Source organism: Tachyglossus aculeatus, chromosome 2 (genome assembly GCF_015852505.1).
Source record: "Tachyglossus aculeatus isolate mTacAcu1 chromosome 2, mTacAcu1.pri, whole genome shotgun sequence".
Classification (NCBI taxonomy): Eukaryota; Metazoa; Chordata; class Mammalia; order Monotremata; family Tachyglossidae; genus Tachyglossus; species Tachyglossus aculeatus.
The window spans coordinates 145572031-145594325 of NC_052067.1; the positions used below are offsets into that span (position 1 = coordinate 145572031).

The 22295-nt window shown below is 45.7% G+C and overlaps 1 protein-coding gene across 1 annotated transcript in view; it reads right to left on the reverse strand.

Annotated features, from left to right (window-relative positions):
• Positions 1–22295, reverse strand: part of PKP2 (plakophilin 2) — a 133179-nt gene that overhangs the window by 12835 nt on the left and 98049 nt on the right. Inside the window, exon 12 of the mRNA XM_038770857.1 lies at positions 5546–5735. Within this exon, the coding sequence (XP_038626785.1) occupies positions 5546–5735 (190 nt within the window). The remainder of the gene's footprint in view (positions 1–5545; positions 5736–22295) is intronic.

Genomic DNA, 22295 nt, shown 5'->3' on the forward strand with positions numbered 1-22295 from the left:
ACCCAACAGTGGGCTCACAGTCTAAAAGGGGGAGACAGAGAACAAAACCAAACATACTAACAAAATAAAATAAATAGAATAGATATGTACAAATAAAATAGAGTAATAAATATGTACAAACATATATACATATATACAGGTGCTGTGGGGAAGGGAAGGAGGTAAGATGGGGGGGATGGAGAGGGGGACGAGGGGGAGAGGAAGGAAGGGGCTCAGTCTGGGAAGGCCTCCTGGAGGAGGTGAGCTCTCAGCAGGGCCTTGAAGGGAGGAAGAGAGCTAGCTTGGCGGATGGGCAGAGGGATTGGGGGCATTCCAGGCCCGGGGAATGACGTAGGCCGGGCGTCGATGGCGGGACAGGCGAGAGCGAGGTACGGTGAGGAGATCAGCGGTGGAGGAGCGGAGGGTGCGGGCTGGGCTGGAGAAGGACAGAAGGGAGGTGAGGTAGGAGGGGGCGAGGGGATGGACAGCCTGGAAGCCCAGGGTGAGGAGTTTCTGCCTGATGCGCAGGTTGATTGGTAGCCACTGGAGATTTTTGAGGAGGGGAGTGATATGCCCAGAGCATTTCTGGACAAAGATAATCCGGGCAGCAGCATGAAGTATGGATTGAAGTACGCTCCAGCTGGGGGTCACTTCGTGGACTGGGAGACTCTGGGAAGGCAGGCCTTTTGGGGCAGAAGTTTGGTGAAATGGGGACGAGGGGCACCCCGCCTTGGTCGGATCTCTAGACTGTACGCTCACTGTGGGCGGGGAACGTGTCGGATAATTCTGTTGTGTCCTCCCAAGCGCTTATATATGTTTGTACATATTTATTACTCTATTTATTTTACTTGTACATATCTATTCTCTTTATTTTATTTTGTGAGTATGTTTGGTTTTGTTCTCTGTCTCCCCCTTTTAGACTGTGAGCCCACTGTTGGGTAGGGACCGTCTCTATATGTTCCCAACTTGGACTTCCCAAGCGCTTAGTACGGCGCTCTGCACACAGGAAGCGCTCAATAAATACGATTGATTGATTGACTGCTCTGCACAGAGTGAGTGCTCAATAACTACCACCGATTGCGTGATTGATTGAGATGTGGACGCAAAGCTGAAGCTGGGAGGAAGGAGGACCACCCCAGGCAATGACACAAACTGCCGATTTTGTGCTACGCTACGGAGTCCCTTGGGGACAAACGTAAGCGCTTAATAAATACGATTGAATGAATGAATGAATGACAAACGAGGCAGATGGACAAACCCGGATTGGAGTAATCCAGAAGGGCACGTAACGGAGCCCTTTTGGAGCAAGCGCTTCGAGAAGATTAGGATCTGTGAGGCACAACTGAAGACTGTAGTGAGCTGCTGGACTGTAAGCTCGTTGTGGGCAGGGAATCTGTCTCTTTAATAATAATAATAATAATGATGGCATTTATTAAGCGCTTACTATGTGCAAAGCACTCTTCTAAGCGCTAGGGACATTACAATAGTAATAATAATGTTGGCATTTATTAAGCGCTTACTATGTGCAAAGCACCATTCTAAGCACTAGGGAGGTTACAAGGTGCTCAGGTTGTCCCACGGGGGGCTCACAGTCTTAATCCCCATTTTACAGATGAGGTAACAGAGGCCCAGAGAAGTGAAGTGACTTGCCCAAAGTCACACAGCTGACAATTGGCGGAGCCGGGGTTTGAACCCATGACCTCTGACTCCAAAGCCCTGGCTCTTTCCACTGAGCCAAGCTGTTATACTGTACTCTCCCAAGCGCTTAGTACAGTTCTTTGTGCACAGTAAACACTCAATAAATACAACGGAATGAGAAAATTACTGAAATGGAACTGAATCACCCTGACTTGCTTCTTTCATTCATTCTCTCTCTCAGACTCACAGTCCTTATGTACATATCTGTCATTTATTTATATTCATGTCTGCTTCTCCCTCTAGACTGTAAACTCCTGTGGCCAGGGAATCTGTCTGTTTACTGTTATATTGTACTCTTCCAAGCGCTTAGTACAGTTCTTTGCGCACAGTAAACACTCAATAAATACAACTGAATGAGAAAATTAATGAAATGGAACTGAATCACCCTGACTTGCTTCTTTCATTCATTCCCTCTCTCAGACTCACAGTCCTTATGTACATATCTGTCATTTATTTATATTCATGTCTGTTTGCCCCTCTAGACACTAAATTTTGTGGGCAGGGAATCTGTTTACTGATATATTGTACTCTTCCACGCGCTTAGTACAGTTCTTTGCACACAGTAAACACTCAGTAAATACAACTGAATGAGATAAATGAATGAAATAGAGCTGAATCACCCTGACTTGCTTCTTTCATTCATCCCCCCCTCCCAGCCTCACAGTCCTTATGTACATATCTGTCATTTATTTGTTTTCATGTCTGTTTCCCCCTCTAGACTGTCAATTTTGTGGGCAGGGAATCTGTTTACTGTTATAGTGTACTCTTCCACACGCTTAGGACAGTTCTTTGCACACAGTAAACACTCAATAAATACAACGGAATGAGAAAATTAATGAAATGGAACTGAATCACCCTGACTTGCTTCTTTCACTCATCCCCCCCTCCCAGCCTCACAGTCCTTATGTACATATCTGTCATTTATTTATATTCAAGTCTGTTTCCCCCTCTAGACTGTAAACTCCTGTGGCCAGGGAATCTGTCTGTTTACTGTTATACTGTACTCTTCCAAGCGCTTAGTACAGGTCTTTGCACACAGTAAACACTCAATAAATACAACTGAATGAGATAAATGAATTAAATGGAACTGAATCACCCTGACTTACTTCTTTCATTCATCCCCCTCTCCCAGCCTCACAGTCCTTATGTACATATCTGTCATTTATTTGTATTCATGTCTGTTTCCCCCTCTAGACTGTCAATTTTGTGGGCAGGGAATCTGTTTACTGTTATATTGTACTCTTCCAAGCGCTTAGTACAGTTCTTTGCACACAGTAAACACTCAATAAATACAACTGAATGAGATAAATGAATGAAATGGAACTGAATCGCCCTGACTTGCTTCTTTCATTCATCCCCCCCTTTCCCAGCCTCACAGTCCTTATGTACAAATCTGTCATTTATTTATATTCATGTCTGTTTCCTCCTCTAGACTCTAAATTTTGTGGGCAGGGAATCTGTTTACTGTTATATTGTACTCTTCCACGCGCTTAGTATAGTTCTTTGCACACAGTAAACACTCAATAAATACAACGGAATGAGAAAATTAATGAAATAGAACTGCATCACCCTGACTTGCTTCTTTCATTCATCCCCTTTCCCAGCCTCACAGTCCTTATGTACATATCTGTCATTTATTTATATTCATGTCTGTTTCCCCCTTTAGACTGTAAACTCCTGTGGCCAGGGAATCTGCTTACTGTTATACTGTACTCTTCCAAGCGCTTAGTACAGTTCTTTGCACACAGTAAACACTCAATAAATACAACTGAATGAGATAAATGAATGAAATGGAACTGAATCGCCCTGACTTGCTTCTTTCATTCATCCCCCCCTTTCCCAGCCTCACAGTCCTTATGTACAAATCTGTCATTTATTTATATTCATGTCTGTTTCCTCCTCTAGACTCTAAATTTTGTGGGCAGGGAATCTGTTTACTGTTATATTGTACTCTTCCACGCGCTTAGTATAGTTCTTTGCACACAGTAAACACTCAATAAATACAACGGAATGAGAAAATTAATGAAATAGAACTGCATCACCCTGACTTGCTTCTTTCATTCATCCCCTTTCCCAGCCTCACAGTCCTTATGTACATATCTGTCATTTATTTATATTCATGTCTGTTTCCCCCTTTAGACTGTAAACTCCTGTGGCCAGGGAATCTGTTTACTGTTATACTGTACTCTTCCAAGTGCTTAGTACAGTTCTTTGCACACAGTAAACACTCAATAAATACAACTGAATGAGATAAATGAATGAAATGGAACTGAATCACCCTGACTTGCTTCTTTCATTCATCCCCCACCTCCCAGCCTCACAGTCCTTATGTACATATCTGTCATTTATTTATATTCACGTCTGTTTCCCCCTCTAGACTGTAAACTCCTGTGGGCCGGGAATGTGTCTGTTTATTGTTATATTGTACTCTCCCAAGCACAGTTCTTTGCACACAGTAAGCACTCAATAAATATGATTGAATAAACAAATGAAGTTGATCTTTGTGTGCACGCGTGGACACATATGGCGTGGGAGGAAACGTCAGTTACCCCTCGGTCATCCCAGCCAACCCCCCACGCAAAAATAAATTCTCCCCATCAGTAGCGCGGTTTCCGAACCAACTATAGATTACAAACTCACCGCTGGGGCCAACCAACCTGCTCAGTCCATCAATCAATCATAAGTATTGAGAGCTTACCATGTGCAGAGTATTCATTCATTCATTCAATCAATCGTATTTATTGAGCGCTTACTGTATGCAGACCACTGTACTAAGCGCTTGGGAAGTACAAGTCGGCAACATATAGAGACGGTCCCTATGCAACAACGGGCTCACAGTCTATTTATTTTATTTTATTTTGTCTCTGTCTCCCCCTTTTAGACTGTGAGCCCACTGTTGGGTAGGGACTGTCTCTATATGTTGCCAACTTGGACTTCCCAAGTGCTTAGTACAGTGCGCTGCACACAGTAAGCGCTCAATAAATACGATTGATTGATTGATTGATTAGAAGCAGCGTGGCTCAGTGGAAAGAGCAACGGGCTTTGGAGTCAGAGGTCATGGGTTCAAATCCCAGCTTCGCCAACTGTCAGCTGTGTGACTTTGGGCAAGTCACTTCACTTCTCCGTGCCTCAGTTCCCTCATCTGTAAAATGGGGATTAAGACTGTAAGCCCCCCCGTGGGACAACCTGATCACCTTGTAACCTCCCCAGCGCTTAGAACAGTGCTTTGCACGTAGTAAATGCTTAACAAATACCATCATTATTGTTAGAAGGGGGAGACAGACAACAAATGCTGTACAAAGTGCTTGGGAGTGTACGACTCACAATATAACAGACACATTCCCTGCCCATCTATTTATTTTATTTTGTTAATATGTTTGATTTTGTTCTCTATCTCCCGCTTCTAGACTGTGAGCCCACTGTTGGGTAGGGGCTGTCTCTATATGCTGCCAACTTGTACTTCCCAAGCGCTTAGTACGGTGCTCTGCACACAGTAAGCGCTCAATAAATACGATTGATTGACTAAGCTTAGAGTCAGAGGGAGCTTAGAGTTTCGATATTCAGCATTTGTACACATTCTCCCAAGCACGATTGATTGATTGATTGATTGAGCTTAGAGTCAGAGGGAGCTTAGAGTTTCAATATTCAGTATTTGTCTACATTCTCCCAAGCACTTAGTACCGTGTTCAGCACATGGTTAAGCGCGGAACAAATACCATAGATTGATCCAATCTTCGAAGTCCGACGGAACTATGCTCTGCCACAGATAATAATAATAATAATAATAATGACGGTATTTGTTAAGCGCTTACTATGTGCAAAGCACTGTTCTAAACTCCTGGTCACTCCAGGGTATCCCAGAACTTACCTGTCACCCATGCTGATGTTTAAAATCTTGGGGAGGCCTCCAGTGTGCAGGAGGTCTCGGGCGTTTTGGAGACTATTTTGCGTCAGATTGTTCAGCGTGTAACAGGCAGAAGCTGTGATCTCTCGGAGCAGATCAGAATCGGAAACAGTGCCAGGGATGATGGAGACCAAATCCGGTAAGGTTTCTTTGGCTAAAGAGTCAAAGCAAAATATGCGTTTCAGAATGTGTTTTTATCGTCATCATCATCATCAATCGTATTTACTGAGCGCTTACTGTGTGCAGAGCACTGTACTAGTTTTTATCCTTGCACTTAGGAACGGCTCTTAGTTGGGTCTAACTGTGCAGGACTGTCTTAGGCGATTCATAATAACTGCGGTAACAGTTGGTGCCTACTATGTGCCCAGCAGTGTACTAAACCCTGGGAAGCAGCATGGCATGGTGGATAAACACACGGGCTTTGGAGTCAAAGGTCGTGGGTTCTAATCCTGGCTCCGCCACTCGTCTGCTGTGTGACCTCGGGGAAGTCGCTTCACTTCTCTGGGCCTCAGTTCCCTCATCTGGAAAATGGGGATTGAGACTGTGAGCCCCGTGTGGGACAGGGGCCGTGTCCAACCTGATTAACTTGTATCTATCCCAGTGCTTAGGACGTTCATTCAATCGTATTTATTGGGCGCTTACTGTGTGCAGAGCACTGTACTAAGTGCTTGGGAAGCACAATTCAGCAATAGAGACAATTCCTGCTCACAATGAGCTCACAGTCTAGAACAGTGCTTGGGATATAGTGAGTGCTTAACAAGTACCATAATCATCATCATCATCATCATTACAAAATAGCACTTAGAACAGTGCTTTGTACATAGTAAGCGCTTAATAAATGCCATTAATCAATCAATCATATTTATTGAGGGATTACTGTGTGCAGAGCACTGTACTAAGCGCTTGGGAAGTACAAATTGGCAACATATAGAGACAGTCCCTACCCAACATTGGGCTCACAGTCTAAAAGACTGTGCATTATTACATTACAGTACGTTATTATTATCATTAACCAAGTCCCCCAAGGGGCTACCAGTCTAAGGAGAAGGGAGACTTCCCTTTTAACTTCCCATTTCGCAGATGAGGGAACTGAGGCCCAGAGAAGTGAAGTGACTTGCCCAAAGGTCACACAGCGGGTGAGTGGCGGAGCGAGATTAGAACCCAGCTCCCTTGACTCTGAGGCCTAGGTTCCTTCCACTGCTCAAGGCTGATGCTACATAACGACGCTGCATGCTGAAAACGAAGGAAAGAGAAGCAGAGAGGAACACATACGTCAGAGAAACTATGAAAAGCTAAATCAAGGGATTAATAATAATAATGATATTTGTTAAGCGCTTACTATGGGCTAATCACTGTTCTGAAATGCATGAAAGAGCAGAGAGAGGGACACAGATGTCAAAGAAATTATGAAAAGCTAAATCTAGGTATTAATAATAATACTAATGGTATTTGTTAAGTGCTTACTATGTGCCAAGCACTGTTCTAAGCACCGGGGTAGATACAAGCTAATTAGGTTGTCCCACATGGGGCTCACAGTCTTCATCCCCATTTAACAGATGAAGGAACTGAGGCCCAGAGAAGTTAAGTGACTTGCCCAAGGTCCCTCAGCAGAAAGTAGCAGAGCAGGGATTAGAACCCATGACCTCTGACTCCCAAGCCCGGGATCTTTCCACTAAACCAAGCTACTTCTCAATAATGATGGTATTTGTTAAGCGCTTATTAGAAGCAGCGTGGCTCAGTGGAAAGAGCCCGGGCTTTGTAGTCAGAGGTCATGGGTTCAAATCCTGCTCTGACAATTGTCAGCTGGGTGACTTTGGGCAAGTCACTTCACTTCTCTGGGCCTCAGTTCCCTCATCTGTAAAATGGGGATTAAGACTGTGAGCCCCCAGGGGGTCAACCTGATCACCTTGTAACCTCCCCAGCGCTTAGAACAGTGCTTTGCACATAGTAAGCGCTTAATAAATGCCATTATTATTATTATTATTATGTGCCAAGCACTGTTCTACATGCTGGGGTAGATACAAGGTAATCAGGCTGTCCCACGTGGGGCTCACAGATTTCATCCCCATTTAACAGATGAGGGAATTGAGGCCCACAGAAGTGAAGTGACTTGCCCAAAGTCACACAGCTGACAATTGTAGGAGCCAGAATTAGAACCCACGACCTCTGACTCCCATGCCTGTGCTCTTTCCACTAAGCCACGCTGCTTCCAGGAGACAGCGATGACACCAACCAAGGCCGCATGTACCAAAAAATGTACCGGAAAAATGTACAATCGTATTTATTGAGCGCTTACTGTGTGCAGAATACTGTACTGTGCGCTTGGGGATGTTCGATATAACAATATAACATGTTTTGTTGTCTGTCTCCCCCTTCTAGACTGTGAGCCCACTGTTGGGTAGGGACCGTCTCTATATGTTGCCGACGTGTACTTCCCAAGCACTTAGTACAGTGCTCTGCACACAGTAAGCGCTCAATAAATACAACTGAATGAATAATAGACACATTCCCTGCCCAGAATGAGTTTACAGTCTAGAGGGGGCTTAGAGTTTCAGTATTCAGTATTTGCATCCACTCTCCCAAGCGCTGGACCAAAAAATCCTTACTATGGACTGATGTGATGTAGGGAAGCAGCATGGCTTAGTGGATAGCGCTCGGGCCCGGGACCTGGGTTCTAATCCCGACTCCGCCTCAAGTCCGTTGTGTGACCTAGGGCAAAGTCAGTTTACTTCTCTGGGCCTCAGAGACCTCTTTTGTAACATGGGGATAAAGACCGTTAACCCTTCGTGGGACAGAGACTGTGTCCAAACTGATTAGCTTGGATCTACTCCAGCGCTTAAAACAGTGCTTGACACATAGTAAGCGCTTAACAAAATTCATTATTATTATTATTTCCCTAAAATACACATGGGACAAACCAACCGCAGGAAAGCCTCATTCTCCTGAGCCGCTGTTTTCTCCCCCTCCTCGCCCTCTCCATCCCCACCACCTTACCTCCTTCCCTTCCCCACAGCACCTGTATATATGTATATATGTTTGTATGGATTTATAACTCTATTTATTGATTTATTTTACTTGTACATATTTATTGTATTTATTTTATTCTGTTAATGTGTTTTGTTTTGTTGTCTGTCTCCCCCTTCTAGACTGTGAGCCCGCTGTTGGGTAGGGACCGTCTCTATATGTTGCCAACTTGGACTTCCCAAGCGCTTAGTACAGTGCTCTGCACACAGTAAGCACTCAATAAATACAATTGATTGATTGATTGCACTTCCCAAGCGCTTAGTACAGTGCTCTACACACAGTAAGCGCTCAATAAATATGATTGATTGATTGTACTTCCCAAGCACTTAGTACAGTGCTCTGCACACAGTAAGTGCTCAATAAATACGATTGAATGAATGAATGAATGAGTGCTGAATGAGAGGGAAAGGAAAGAACAAAGGAAACTCCTCTCATCATGTCCAAGCCGATGGGAGGGAGCTGGGGGATGAGGATAATAATAATAATGATGGCACTCACGAAATCTCTCGCTCCATCCCTTCTCCCCTCCTTAACTTCCATCTTCAACCGCTCACTCTCCACTGGTTCCTTCCCCTCTGCCTTCAAACATGCCCATGTCTCTCCCATCCTAAAAAAACCCTCTCTTGACCCCACCTCACCTTCTAGTTATTGCCCCATATCCCTCCTACCATTCCTTTCCAAACTCCTTGAAGGAGTCGTCTACACACGCTGCCTAGAATTCCTCAACACCAACTCTCTCCTCGACCCCCTCCAGTCTGGCTTCCGTCCCCTTCATTCCACGGAAACTGCGCTCTCAAAGGTCACCAATGACCTCCTGCTTGCCAAATCCAATGGCTCCTACTCTGTCCTAATCCGCCTCGACCTCTCAGCTGCCTTTGACACTGTGGCCCACCCCCTTCTCCTCCACACGCTATCTGACCTTGGCTTCACAGACTCCGTCCTCTCCTGGTTCTCCTCTTATCTCTCCGGTCGTTCTTTCTCAGTCTCTTTTGCAGGCTCCTCCTCCCCCTCCCATCTTCTTACTGTGGGGGCTCCCCAAGGTTCAGTGCTTGGTCCCCTTCTGTTCTCAATCTACACTCACTCCCTTGGTGACCTCATTCGCTCCCACAGGTTCAACTATCATCTCTACGCTGATGACACCCAGATCTCCATCTCTGCCCCTGCTCTCTCCCCCTCTCTCCAGGCTCGCATCTCCTCCTGCCTTCAGGACATCTCCATCTGGATGTCCGCCCGCCACCTAAAGCTCAACATGTCGAAGACTGAGCTCCTTGTCTTCCCTCCCAAACCTTGTCCTCTCCCTGACTTTCCCATCTCTGTTGACGGCACTACCATCCTTCCCGTCTCACAAGCCCGCAACCTTGGTGTCATCCTCGACTTCGCTCTCTCATTCACCCCTCACATCCAAGCCGTCACCAAAACCTGCCGGTCTCGGCTCCGCAACATTGCCAAGATCCGCCCTTTCCTCTCCATCCAAACCGCTACCCTGCTCATTCAAGCTCTCATCCTATCCCGTCTGGACTACTGCACCAGCCTTCTCTCTGATCTCCCATCCTCGTGTCTCTCTCCACTTCAATCCATACTTCATGCTGCCGCCCTGATTGTCTTTGTCCAGAAATGCTCTGGGCATGTTACTCCCCTCCTCAAAAATCCCCAGTGGCTACCAATCAATCTGCGCATCAGGCAGAAACTCCTCACCCTGGGCTTCCAGGCTGTCCATCCCCTCGCCCCCTCCTACCTCCCCTCCCTTCTCTCCTTCTCCAGCTCAGCCCGCACCCTCCGCTCCTCCACCGCTGATCTCCTCACCGTACCTCGCTCTCGCCTGTCCCGCCATCGGCCCCCGGCCCACGTCCTCCCCCAGGCCTGGAATGCCCTCCCTCTGCCCATCCGCCAAGCTAGCTCTCTTCCTCCCTTCAAGGCCCTGCTGAGAGCTCACCTCCTCCAGGAGGCCTTCCCAGACTGAGCCCCTTCCTTCCTCTCCCCCTCGTCCCCCTCTCCATCCCCCCATCTTACCTCCTTCCCTTCCCCACAACACCTGTATATATGTTTGTACATATTTGTTACTCTATTTATTTATTTATTTATTTATTTTACTTGTACATATCTATTCTATTTATTTTATTTTGTTAGTATGTTTGGTTTTGTTCTCTGTCTCCCCCTTTTAGACTGTGAGCTCAATGTTGGGTAGGGACTGTCTCTATATGTTGCCAATTTGTACTTCCCAAGCGCTTAGTACAGTGCTCTGCACATAGTAAGCGCTCAATAAATATGATTGATGATGATGATGATGATGCAGAGCACTGTACTAAGTGCTTGGGAAGTCCAAGTTGGCAACATATAGAGACAGTCCCTACCCAACAGTGGGCTCACAGTCTAAAAGGGGGAGACAGAGAACAAAATCAAACATACTAACAAAATAAAATAAATAGAATAGATATACCTCCCCCACTGTTCTAAGCACTGGGGAGGTTACAAGGTGATCAGGTTGTCCCACGGGGGGCTCACAGTCTTAATCCACATTTTCCAGATGAGGTCACTGAGTCCCAGAGAATAATAATAATGATAATAATGATAATAACAATGGTGTTGGTATTTGTTAAGCACTTACTATGTGCCAAGCACTGTTCTAAGCACTGGGGGAGATACAAGGTATTCAGGTTGTCCCATGTAGGGCTCACAGTCTTCATCCCCATTTTACAGATGAGGTAACTGAGGCCCAGCGAAGTGAAGTGACTTGCCCAAAGTCACACAGCTGACAATTGGTGGAGCCGGGATTTGAACTCATGACCTCTGACTCCAAAGCCCGGGCTCTTTCCACTGAGCCACGCTGCTTCTCTAAAGCATGCTCGCTCGCTGCCGATATTTCTTAGGGCTTACATCATCAATCGTATTTATTGAGCGCTTACTGTGTGCAGAGCACTGTACTAAGCGCTTGGGAAGTGCAAGTTGCCAACATATAGAGACAGTCCCTACCCAACAGTGGGCTCACAGTCTAAAAGGTGGGCTCACAGGGGGGTGCCCAATTATATGATTTATTCGAGGCTTGCGGGGGTGGAAAACCTCTTTCCTTACCAGTTGCCCAAGGGGATCCTGAATAGGAAATTCAGGATCCCTGCGAGACGGAGGACACTGTTTCCCACTAAATACCTGAAAAGCAGACAAAAGTCTGGAGAATTTGGACTCTGCTGGAGTTCATTCATTCAGTCAATCGTATTTATTGAGCGCTTATTGTGTGCAAAGCACTGTACTAAGCGCTTGGGAAGTACAAGTCGGAGTGTTGTCCTGCTGCCTGGCAGGAGACGAGGATGTCAGAGGTCCACGGAGAGTCTCAGCTAGAGAAGCAGCGTGGCTCAGTGGAAAGAGCCCGGGCTTTGGAGTCAGAGGTCATGGGTTCAAATCCTGGCTCTGCCACTTAGCTGTGTGACTTTGGGCAAGTCACTTCACCTCTCTGGGCCTCAGTTCCCTCATCTGTAAAATGGGGATGAAGACTGGGAGCCCCCCGTGGGACAACCTGATCACCTTGTAATCTCCCCAGCGCTTAGAACAGTGCTTGGCACATAGTAAGCGCTTAATCAATGCCATTAAAAAAAAAAAAAGGAACCACTTGTCTGCTGTGTGACCTTGGGCAAGCTATTTAACTTCTCTGTGCCTCAGTGACCTCATCTGTAAAATGGGGATTAAGACTGTGAGCCTCACGTGGGACAACCTGATCACCTCAGAGCTTAGAATAGTGCTTTGCACATAGTAGGTGCTTAACAAATGCCATCATTATTATTATTATTATTAACAAATACCATAATTTTTTATTTTAGGTGCTAGTGACTGTACTAAGCACTGGGGTAGATACAAGCTAATCAGGTGGGACAAAATCCCTGTCCCATGTGAGCTCACAGTCTTAATCTCCATTTGATAGATGAGGGAACTGAAGGCCAAAGAGGAAAAGTGACTTGCCCAAGGTCACCCAGCAGACGAGGGGCGGATCTTGGATTAGAATCCAGCTCGGCGTGGATAGCGAATGGGTCTGTTTAGTGTTGTATCGTACTCTCCCAAGCGTTTAGCACAGTGCCCTGCACACAGTAGGCGCTCAGTAAATACGGTTGACTGAATGGTTGACTGAATGAAATACGGTTGACTGAATATGAATATGTACATATTTTTTACTCTATTTCATTTGTACATATCTATTCTATTTATTTTATTTTGTTAGTATGTTTGGTTTTGTTCTCTGTCCCCCCTTTTAGACAGTGAGCCCACTGTTGGGTAGGGACTGTCTCTATATGTTGCCAACTTGGACTTCCCAAGCGCTTAGTACAGTGCTCTGCACATAGTAAGCGCTCAATAAATACGATTGATGATGATGAGTAGGCGCTCAGTAAATACGGTTGACTGAATGAATGAATGAATGAGCGAATCCAGGTCCTTCTGATGCCCGGGCCCGGGGTCTAGCCACTAGACCGCATTGCTTCTCTAAAAGTTCCCGGGGAACAATATGCATCTCATATACTTATCCCATCACTTAGTACAGTGCTAAGCGCTTAGTACAGTGCTCTGCACACAGTAAGCGCTCAATAAATCAATACAATTGATTGACCTCACGTTTTGTTTTGTTGCCTGTCTCCGCCTTCTAGACTGTGAGCCAGTTGTCAGGTAGGGACCGTCTCTAGATGTTGCCGACTTGTACTTCCCAAGCGCTCAGTACAGTGCTCTGCACACAGTAAGCGCTCAATAAATACGACTGAATGAATGAATAAGGAAGCTCAGTGAGTTTGTCTGTCCGGTTCAGTGGCTGGCCGCCGACCGGCTTGAGTTCGCGGTATAAAATACCGACGGCCACAGTACTGATCGTCAACGCCTGTCTGTTGGACCCTGGGCGGCTCGCTTTCTGCAAGGTGGGAAAGTAGGGCTGGGAGGGAGGCTGCAGCTGCATGGAATCAATCAATCATATTTATTGAGCGCTTACTGTGTGCAGAGCACTGTACTAAGCGCTTGGGAAGTCCAAGTTGGCAACATATAGAGACAGTCCCTACCCAACAGTGGGCTCACAGTCTAAAAGTGTGGGCTCACAGTCTAAAATTCAGTTGTATTTATTGAGCGATTACTGTGTGCAGAGCACTGTACTAAGCGCTTGAGAGCCTCTGGGTCCTGGACTAAAATCCCCATAGCTTTAGCTTCCCCTTCTGGACTGTGAACCCACTGTTGGGGTAGGGACCATCTCTATACGTTGCCAACTTGGACTTCCCGAGCGCTTAGTACAGTGCTCTGCACACAGTAAGCGCTCAATAAATATGATTGATTGATTGATTAATTGAAATCAAGCCTGGTTCAGAAAGACTCCCAGAGGGTTACTCTACTGTTGGGCTGGCAAGTTGGAGCCTGCCTCCCCTCCGTGATATCCTCTGCTTTCACACCGAATGCCTTCCCCTGAAGGCTTATTCTTGAGAAGCAGGGTGGTCTAACGATGGCATTTGTTAAGCGCTTACTATGTGCCAAGCGCTGTTCTAAGCGCAGGGGTAGATACAATAATAATGATGGAATTTATTAAGCGCTTACTACGTGCAAAGCACTGTTCTAAGAGCTGGGGAGGTGACAAGGTGATCAGGTTGTCCCACGGGGGCTCACAGCTTTAATTGCCATTTTACAGATGAGGGAACTGAGGCCCAGAGAAGTGAAGTGACTTGCCCAAAGTCACCCGGCTGACAGTTGGTGGAGCCGGGATTTGAACCCATGACCTCTGACTCCAAAGCCTGGGCTCTTTCCACTGAGCCACGCTGCTTCTCTGGCGATCAGGTTGGACAAAGTCCCTTCCCATCTGGGGCTCACAGTTTCAATCCCCATTTTACTGATGAGGTCACTGAGGCACACTGAAGTCACTAGACTGTGAGCCCATTCTTCTAGACTCTGAGCCCACTGTTGGGTAGGGAACGCCTCTATTTGTTGCCAACTTGTACTTCCCAAGCGCTTAGTACAGTGTTCTGCACACAGTAAGCGCTCAATAAATACGACTGATTGATTGATTGACTTGCCCAAGGTCACATGGCACAGAAGTGGCAGAGCCGGGATTAGAACCCATGACCTCTGACTCCATTCATTCATTCATTCAATCATATTTATTGAGCGCTTACTGTGTGCAGAGCACTGTACTAAGCGCTTGGGAAGTACAAGTTGGCAACACATAGAGATGGTCCCTACTCAACAGTTGGCTCAACGCCCAGGCTGTTAACACTAGGCCATGCTGCTTCCCTTCTCCCTAGTGAATAAAACACAGGCCTGGGGCCTGAGTTCTAGTCCAGTTTCATTCATTCGTTCATTCAATCATATTTATTGAGCGCTTACTGTGTGCAAAGCACTGTACTAAGCGCTTGGGAAGTCCAGGTTGGCAACATCTAGAGACGGTCCCTACCCAACAGCGGGCTCACAGTCCAGAAGTCTAGAGGTTTCAGCAACCTCTCTGCTGGGTGACTCTGGGCAAGTCACTTCACTGCTCTGGGCCTCAGTTATCTCATCCGGAAAATGGGGATTGAGACTGGGAGAGAGCTCAGCCTTACTGAGAGCTCACCTCCTCCAAGAGGCCTTCCCAGACTGAGCCCCCTTTTTCCTCTCCTCCTCCCCACCCCCCCCGGCCCTACCTCCTTCCCCTCCCCACAGCACCTGTATATATGTTTGTACAGATTTATTACTCTATTTTATTTGTACATATTTACTATTCTATTTATTTTGTTCATGATATGCATTAGAGAAGCAGCGTGGTTCAGTGGAAAGAGCCCGGGCTTTGGAGTCAGAGGTCACGGGTTCAAATCCCAACTCCGCCAATTGTCAGCTGTGTGACTTTGGGCAAGTCACTTCACTTCTCTGGGCCTCAGTGACCTCATCTGTAAAATGGGGATGAAGACTGTGAGCCCCCCGTGGGACAACCTGATCACCTTGTAACCTCCCCAGCGCTTAGAACAGTGCTTTGCACATAGTAAGTGCTTAATAAATGCCATTATTATTATTATTATTATTATTATCTAGCTTTAACTCTATTTGTTCTGACGACTTGACACCTGTCCACATGTTTTGTTTTGTTGTCTGTCTCCCCCTTCTAGACTGTGAGCCCGTTGTTGGGTAGGGACCGTCTCTATATCAATCAATCGTATTTATTGAGCGCTTACTGTGTGTAGAGCACTGTACTAAGCGCTTGGGAAGTACAAGTTGGCAACATATAGAGACAGTCCCTACCCAACAGTGGGCTCACAGTCTGTCGCCGACTTGTACTTCCCAAGTGCTTAGTACAGTGCTCTGCACACAGTAAGCGCTCAATACGATTGAATAATAATAATAATAATAATGGCATTTATTAAGCACTTACTATGTGCAAAGCACTGTTCTAAGCGCTGACTGAATGAATGAATGGGAGCCCCATATGGGACAGGGATTGGGTCCAACCCGAATTGCTTGTATCCCTCCCAGCGCTTAGTACAGTGCCTGGCACGGAGTGAGCGCTTAACAAATACCAGAATTTTTATTAGCCACGGAAGTGGTTTTAAGTAGGTTCTATCCGGTGCATAAGCTACGTGGCTCAGTGGCAACAGCAACGGGCTTTGGAGTCAGAGATCATGGGTTCAAATCCCGGCTCCGCCAATTGTCAGCTGCGTGACTTTGGGCAAGTCACTTCACTTCTCTGTGCCTCAGTTACCTCATCTGTAAAATGGGGATGAAGACTGTGAGCCCCCCCGTGGGACAACCTGATCACCTTGTAACCTTCCTAGTGCTTAGAACAGTGCTTTGCAAATAGTAAGCGCTTAATAAATGCCATTATTATTATTTCAATTAGTCACAAGTTTAAGTGTTCATTAACTTGAAGAACAAACATATATGCATATTTTAAAGGGCATACAAAAGACAAGGATTTAGCTATGGATGAAGGAGACTGGTGAAAGGCAAGATGGTTACCATTTTTCCTTGGGAGGTATATGATAACTGATTATTTTTACCATGTTCTCACGGGAGAGGTAGGTATTTTGGAACAAAAAAAGAAAGACCCCCGAGGGCAATACATCCATACAGGTGTGCACCGCACGAAGCCACAAAGAAGGAAAAGACATTTTAATAACACTGAGAGCTGCCGGCAGCGAAATTTCTTCCCTATTCACAGAAGCTTTCCCAGAACATAAAAGCTTTTTCTTTTGATTCGTTCACGCTCATTAGACTAGTCAGGTGAGGATTTTGATCATCTTGTGTTACCGCCCACCTCTATCTATCATCATCATGATCAACAATCGTATTTATTGAGCGCTTACTATGTGCAGAGCACTGTACTAAGCGCTTGGGAAGTACAAATTGGCAACATATAGAGACAGTCCCTACCCAACAGTGGGCTCACAGTCTAAAAGGGGGAGACAGAGAACAAAACCAAACATACTAACAAAATAAAATAAGTAGAATAGATATGTACAAGTAAAATAAATAAATAAATAAATAAAGTAACAAATATGTACAAACATATATACATATATACAGGTGCTGTGGGGAAGGCAAGGAGGTAATATGGGGGGGATGGAGAGGGGGATGAGGGGGAAGCAAAACCATGACAGAACGCACTGTCCCTGACTGTTTTTATATTCAGTTGTATTTATTAAGTGTTTACTGTGAATGATACTGATGACAGAACACACTGTCCCTGACTGTTTTTATATTCAGTCGTATTTATTAAGTGTTTACTGTGAATGATACTGATGGTATTTATTAAGCACACACTATGTGCCTTGGGCTGTGCTATTAGCTGGAATGGATGCGAGATAATCAGATCACACAATGTCCTCGTTTCATCTGGGAATCACAGTCAAGGGGGGTGGCGAGAACAGGCATTTTATCCTCATTTTCCAGATGAGGTCACTGAGGCACAGAGAATAATAATGTTGGCATTTGTTAAGCGCTTACTATGTGCAAAGCACTGTTCTAAGCGCTGGGGGGGATACAAAGTGATCAGGTTGTCCCATGTGGGGCTCACAGTCTTAATCCCCATTTTACAGATGAGGTAACTGAGGTTCAGAGAAGTGAAGTGATTTGCCCAAGGTCCCACAGCAGACATGTGGCAGAGCGGGATTCGAACGCATGACCTCTGACTCCAAAGCCCGGGCTCTTTCCACTGAGCCACGCTGCTTCAGAGAAGTGAAGTGACTTGCCTAAGGTCACCCAGCGGGCAAGTGGGTGCTACTAGTAGAAGCAACGTGGCTCAGTGGAAAAAGCTCGGGCTTTGGAGTCAGAGGTCATGGGTTCAAATCCCGGCTCCACTGCTTGTCAGCTGTGTGACTTTGGGCAAGTCACTTAACTTCTCTGTGCCTCAGTTACCTCATCTGTAAATGGGGATTAAGACTGTGAGCCCCACGTGGGACAACCTGATCACCTTGTAACCTCCCCAGCGCTTAGAACAGTGCTTTGCACATAGTAAGCGCTTAATAAATGCCATTATTATTATAAGTGGCAGAGCTGGGATTAGAATAGGGCTCTTCCGACTCCCAGGCTGCTTCTCGCTAGCAATATTAATTAATGATTGTTGTTTAGAAATAAGAGTTGTGTATTCTGCTTTCGGCAATTTGCACCTTACAACCTCACTTGGTGACCCCCATGTGGGACAGGGACTGTATCCAACCCCATTAACTTATATCTAGACTTTTAGACTGTGAGCCCACTGTTGGGTAGGGACTGTCTCTATATGTTGCCAACTTGGACTTCCCAAGCGCTTAGTACAGTGCTCTGTACACAGTAAGTGCTCAATAAATACGATTGATTGATTGATTGATTGATCTAATCGCATAGCTTAGAGCAATGCACGGGGGAACGATCCTCCCCCTCCTCCCCATCGCCTTACCTCCTCCCCCTCCCCACAACACCTGTATGTATGTACATATGTTTGTACATATTTATTACTCTATTTATTTTACTTGTACATATTTATTCTACTTATTTTATTTTGTTAGTACGTTTTGTTTTGTCGTCTGTCTCCCCCTTCTAGACTGTGAGCCCACTGTTGGGTAGGGACCATCTCTATATGTTGCCAACTTGTACTGCCCAAGCGCTTAGTACAGTGCTCTGCACACAGTCAGTGCTCAATAAATACGATTGAATGAATGAATGCGGAACAGGGACTGTATCCAACCCCATTAACTTGTATCTAACCTCATTGCTTAGAACAATGCAAGGGGGAACAATCCTCCCCCTCCTCCCCATCGCCTTACCTCCTTCCCCTCCCCACAGCACCTGTATATATGTATGTACGTTTGTACGTATTTATTACTCTATTTTATTTGTACATTATTCTATTTATTTTATTTTGTTAATATGTTTTGTTTTGTTGTCTGTCTCCCCCTTCTAGACTGTGAGCCCACTGTTGGGTAGGGCTTTCCACTAGACCATGCCGCGTCTCTAAGAATAATAAATTCATCAAAATCCCCCTACAATCCCCCTATAGGGTCACTGAGGCACAGAGAGGTATTGCACAAAGTCACACAGCAGACAAGCTCATTGTGGGCAGGGAATTTGTCTGTTATGTTGAATGAATGAATGAATGAAAGAATCTAGCTTTACTTCTGTTTATTCTGATGACTTGACACCTGTCTACATGTTTTATTTTGTTGCCTGTGTCCCCCTTCTAGACTGAGAGCCTGCTGTTGGGTAGGGACTGTCTCTATATGTTGCCGACTTGCACTTCCCAAGCGCTTAGTACAGTGCTCTGCACACAGTAAGCGTTCAATAAACACGATTGAATGAATGAATGAATGAACTTGTACTTCCCAAACGCTTAGTACAGTGCTCTGCACACAATAAGCGCTCAATAAATACGATTGAATGAATGAATAAATGAACTTGTACTTCCCAAGCGCTTAGTACAGTGCTCTGCACACAGTAAGCGCTCAATAAATACGACTGAATGAATGAATGAAGTGTTTGACACACATGATAATAATGATGATGATGATGATGATGATGATAAACCACACAGTAATCCAGGGTGTAGCAGATTGTTGGCGTGACTGAGACTCTTCCGAAGTGCGCTCACTCGGAGGGAAAATTTACATTTTTAATTTAACCTGTGTATGGTGCGCTGACAAATCCATCCCTGAAGAGAGGACTCGAATCCTGGGCTTTTTCTCCTAATTTAGCATGTTAGGGCTGAGAAGCAGCATGGCCCAGTCGAAAGAGCCGGGCCTGGGAGTAAGAGGACCTGGGTTCTAATCCCGACACGGCCACCTGTCTCCTGTGTGTCCTTTGGTTGGTCCCTTCACTTCTCTGGGCCTCAGTTCCCTCATCTGCAAAATGGGGATGCAGCGGGGCTCAGTGGTAACAGCCTGGGCTTGGGAGTCAGAGGTCATGGGTTCGAATTCCGGCTCCGCCGCTTGTCTGCTGGGTGAAGTCACTTCACTTCTCTGGGCCTCAGTGACCTCATCTGGAAAATGGGGATTATCTTGTATCTTGTGTTTAATATAGTGATCACCTAGAATAGAGTAAGCGCTTAACAAATACCGCAACTGTTAATATTCGAGAGGTTGGACTGGGTGTGGGCAACCTTGTATTTTTTTTTTAAATCGTACTTGTTAAGCGCTTACTATGTGCCAGGCAAGCACTGTACTAAGCGTTGGGGTAGAGACAAGGTCATTAGGTTGGGCAGTCGCTGAGACTGCAACCATAGGAATGTCTGTCAACTGTGAGCCCGCTGTTGGGTAGGGACTGTCTCTATATGATGATAATAATAATAATAATAATAATAATAATAATAATAATGATGATGATGATGATGAAGGTGATCAGGTTGTCATCATCATCAATCGTATTTATTGAGCGCTTACTATGTGCAGAGCACTGTACTAAGCGCTTGGGAAGTACAAATTGGCAACATATAGAGACAGTCCCTACCCAACAGTGGGCTCACAGTCTAAAAGATAATAATAAAATAATAAAATAATAATAATAATAATAATAATAATAATAATAATGATAATAATAATGATGATGATGATGGTGATCAGGTTGTCATCATCATCAATCGTATTTATTGAGCGCTCACTATGTGCAGAGCACTGTACTAAGCGCTTGGGAAGTACAAATTGGCAACATATAGAGACAGTCCCTGTCCCACAGGGGGCTCACAGTCTTCATCCCCATTTTACAGACGAGGGAACTGAGGTCCAGAGAAGTGAAGTGACTTGCCCAAAGTCACACAGCTGACAATTGGAGGAGCCGGGATTTGAACCCGTGACCCCTGACTCCAAAGCCCGGGCTCTTTCCACTGATGGTCAACAGCATCTCCAGACACCGACATTCAGAGTTTTCATGGGAAACGCCCCCGGCCCACATCCTCCCCCTGCCCACACATTCGTCAAACTTGCTCTCTTCCTTCCTTCATTCATTCATTCAATCGTATTTATTGAGCGCTTACTGTGTGCAGAGCACTGGACTAAGCGCTTGGGAAGTACAAGTTGGCAACCTATAGAGACGGTCCCTACCCAACAGTGGGCTCACAATCTAGAAAGTCTAGACTAGACTAGTCACAGTCTAGTCACAGAGAAGCAGCGTGGCTCAGTGGAAAGAGCCCGGGCTTTGGAGTCAGAGGTCATGGGTTCAAACCCCGGCTCTGCCACTAGTCAGCTGTGTGACTTTGGGCAAGTCACTTCACTTCTCTGGGCCTCAGTTACCTCATCTGTAAAATGAGGATGAAGACTGTGAGCCCCCCGAGGGACAAGCCGATCACCTTGTAACCTCCCCAGCGCTTAGAACAGTGCTTTGCACATAGTAAGCGCTTAATAAATGCCATCATTATTATCAGTGCTTAGAACAGTGCTTTGCACATAGTAAGCGCTTAACAAATACCATCACTATTATTATTAATGACAATGATGATAATAATAATGATGGTATTCTCTAAGCGCTCACCATGTGCAAAGCACTATTCCATGCGCTGGTGGGGAACACACGGTGATCAGGTTGTCCCACGGGGGGCCCACAGTCTCAATCCCCATTTTCCAGATGAGGGAACTGAGGCCCAGAGAAGTGAAGTGACTTGCCCACGGTCGCCCAGCTGACAGTTGGCGGAGTCGGGATGTGAACCCATGACCTCTGACTCCAAAGCCCGGGCTTTTCCCACTGAGCCACGCGGCTTCTCTGTGCCTCAGTTCCCCCAACTGCAAAAATGGGGATGCAGCGTGGCTCAGTGGTAACAGCCTGGGCTTGGGAGTCAGAGGTCATGGGTTCGAATCCCAGCTCCGCCACTTGTCTGCTGGGTGACCTAGGGCAAGTCACTTCACTTCTCTGGGCCTCAGTGACCTCATCTGGAAAATGGGGATTATCTTGAATCTTGTGTTTAATACAGTGATCGCCTAGAATAGAGTTAAGCGCTTAACAAGTACCGCAACTGTTAATATTCGAGAGGTTGGACTGGGTGTGGGCAACCTTGTATTTTTTTTTTTAAATCGTACTTGTTAAGCGCTTACTATGTGCCAGGCAAGCACTGTACTAAGCGTTGGGGTGGAGACAAGGTCATTAGGTTGGGCAGTCCCTGAGACTGCAACCATAGGAATGTCTGTCAACTGTAAGCGCTTAGTACAGTGCTCTGCACATAGTAAGCGCTCAATAAATACAATTGATGATGAGCCCGCTGTTGGGTAGGGATCGTCTCTATATAATAATAATAATAATAATAATAATAATAATAATAATG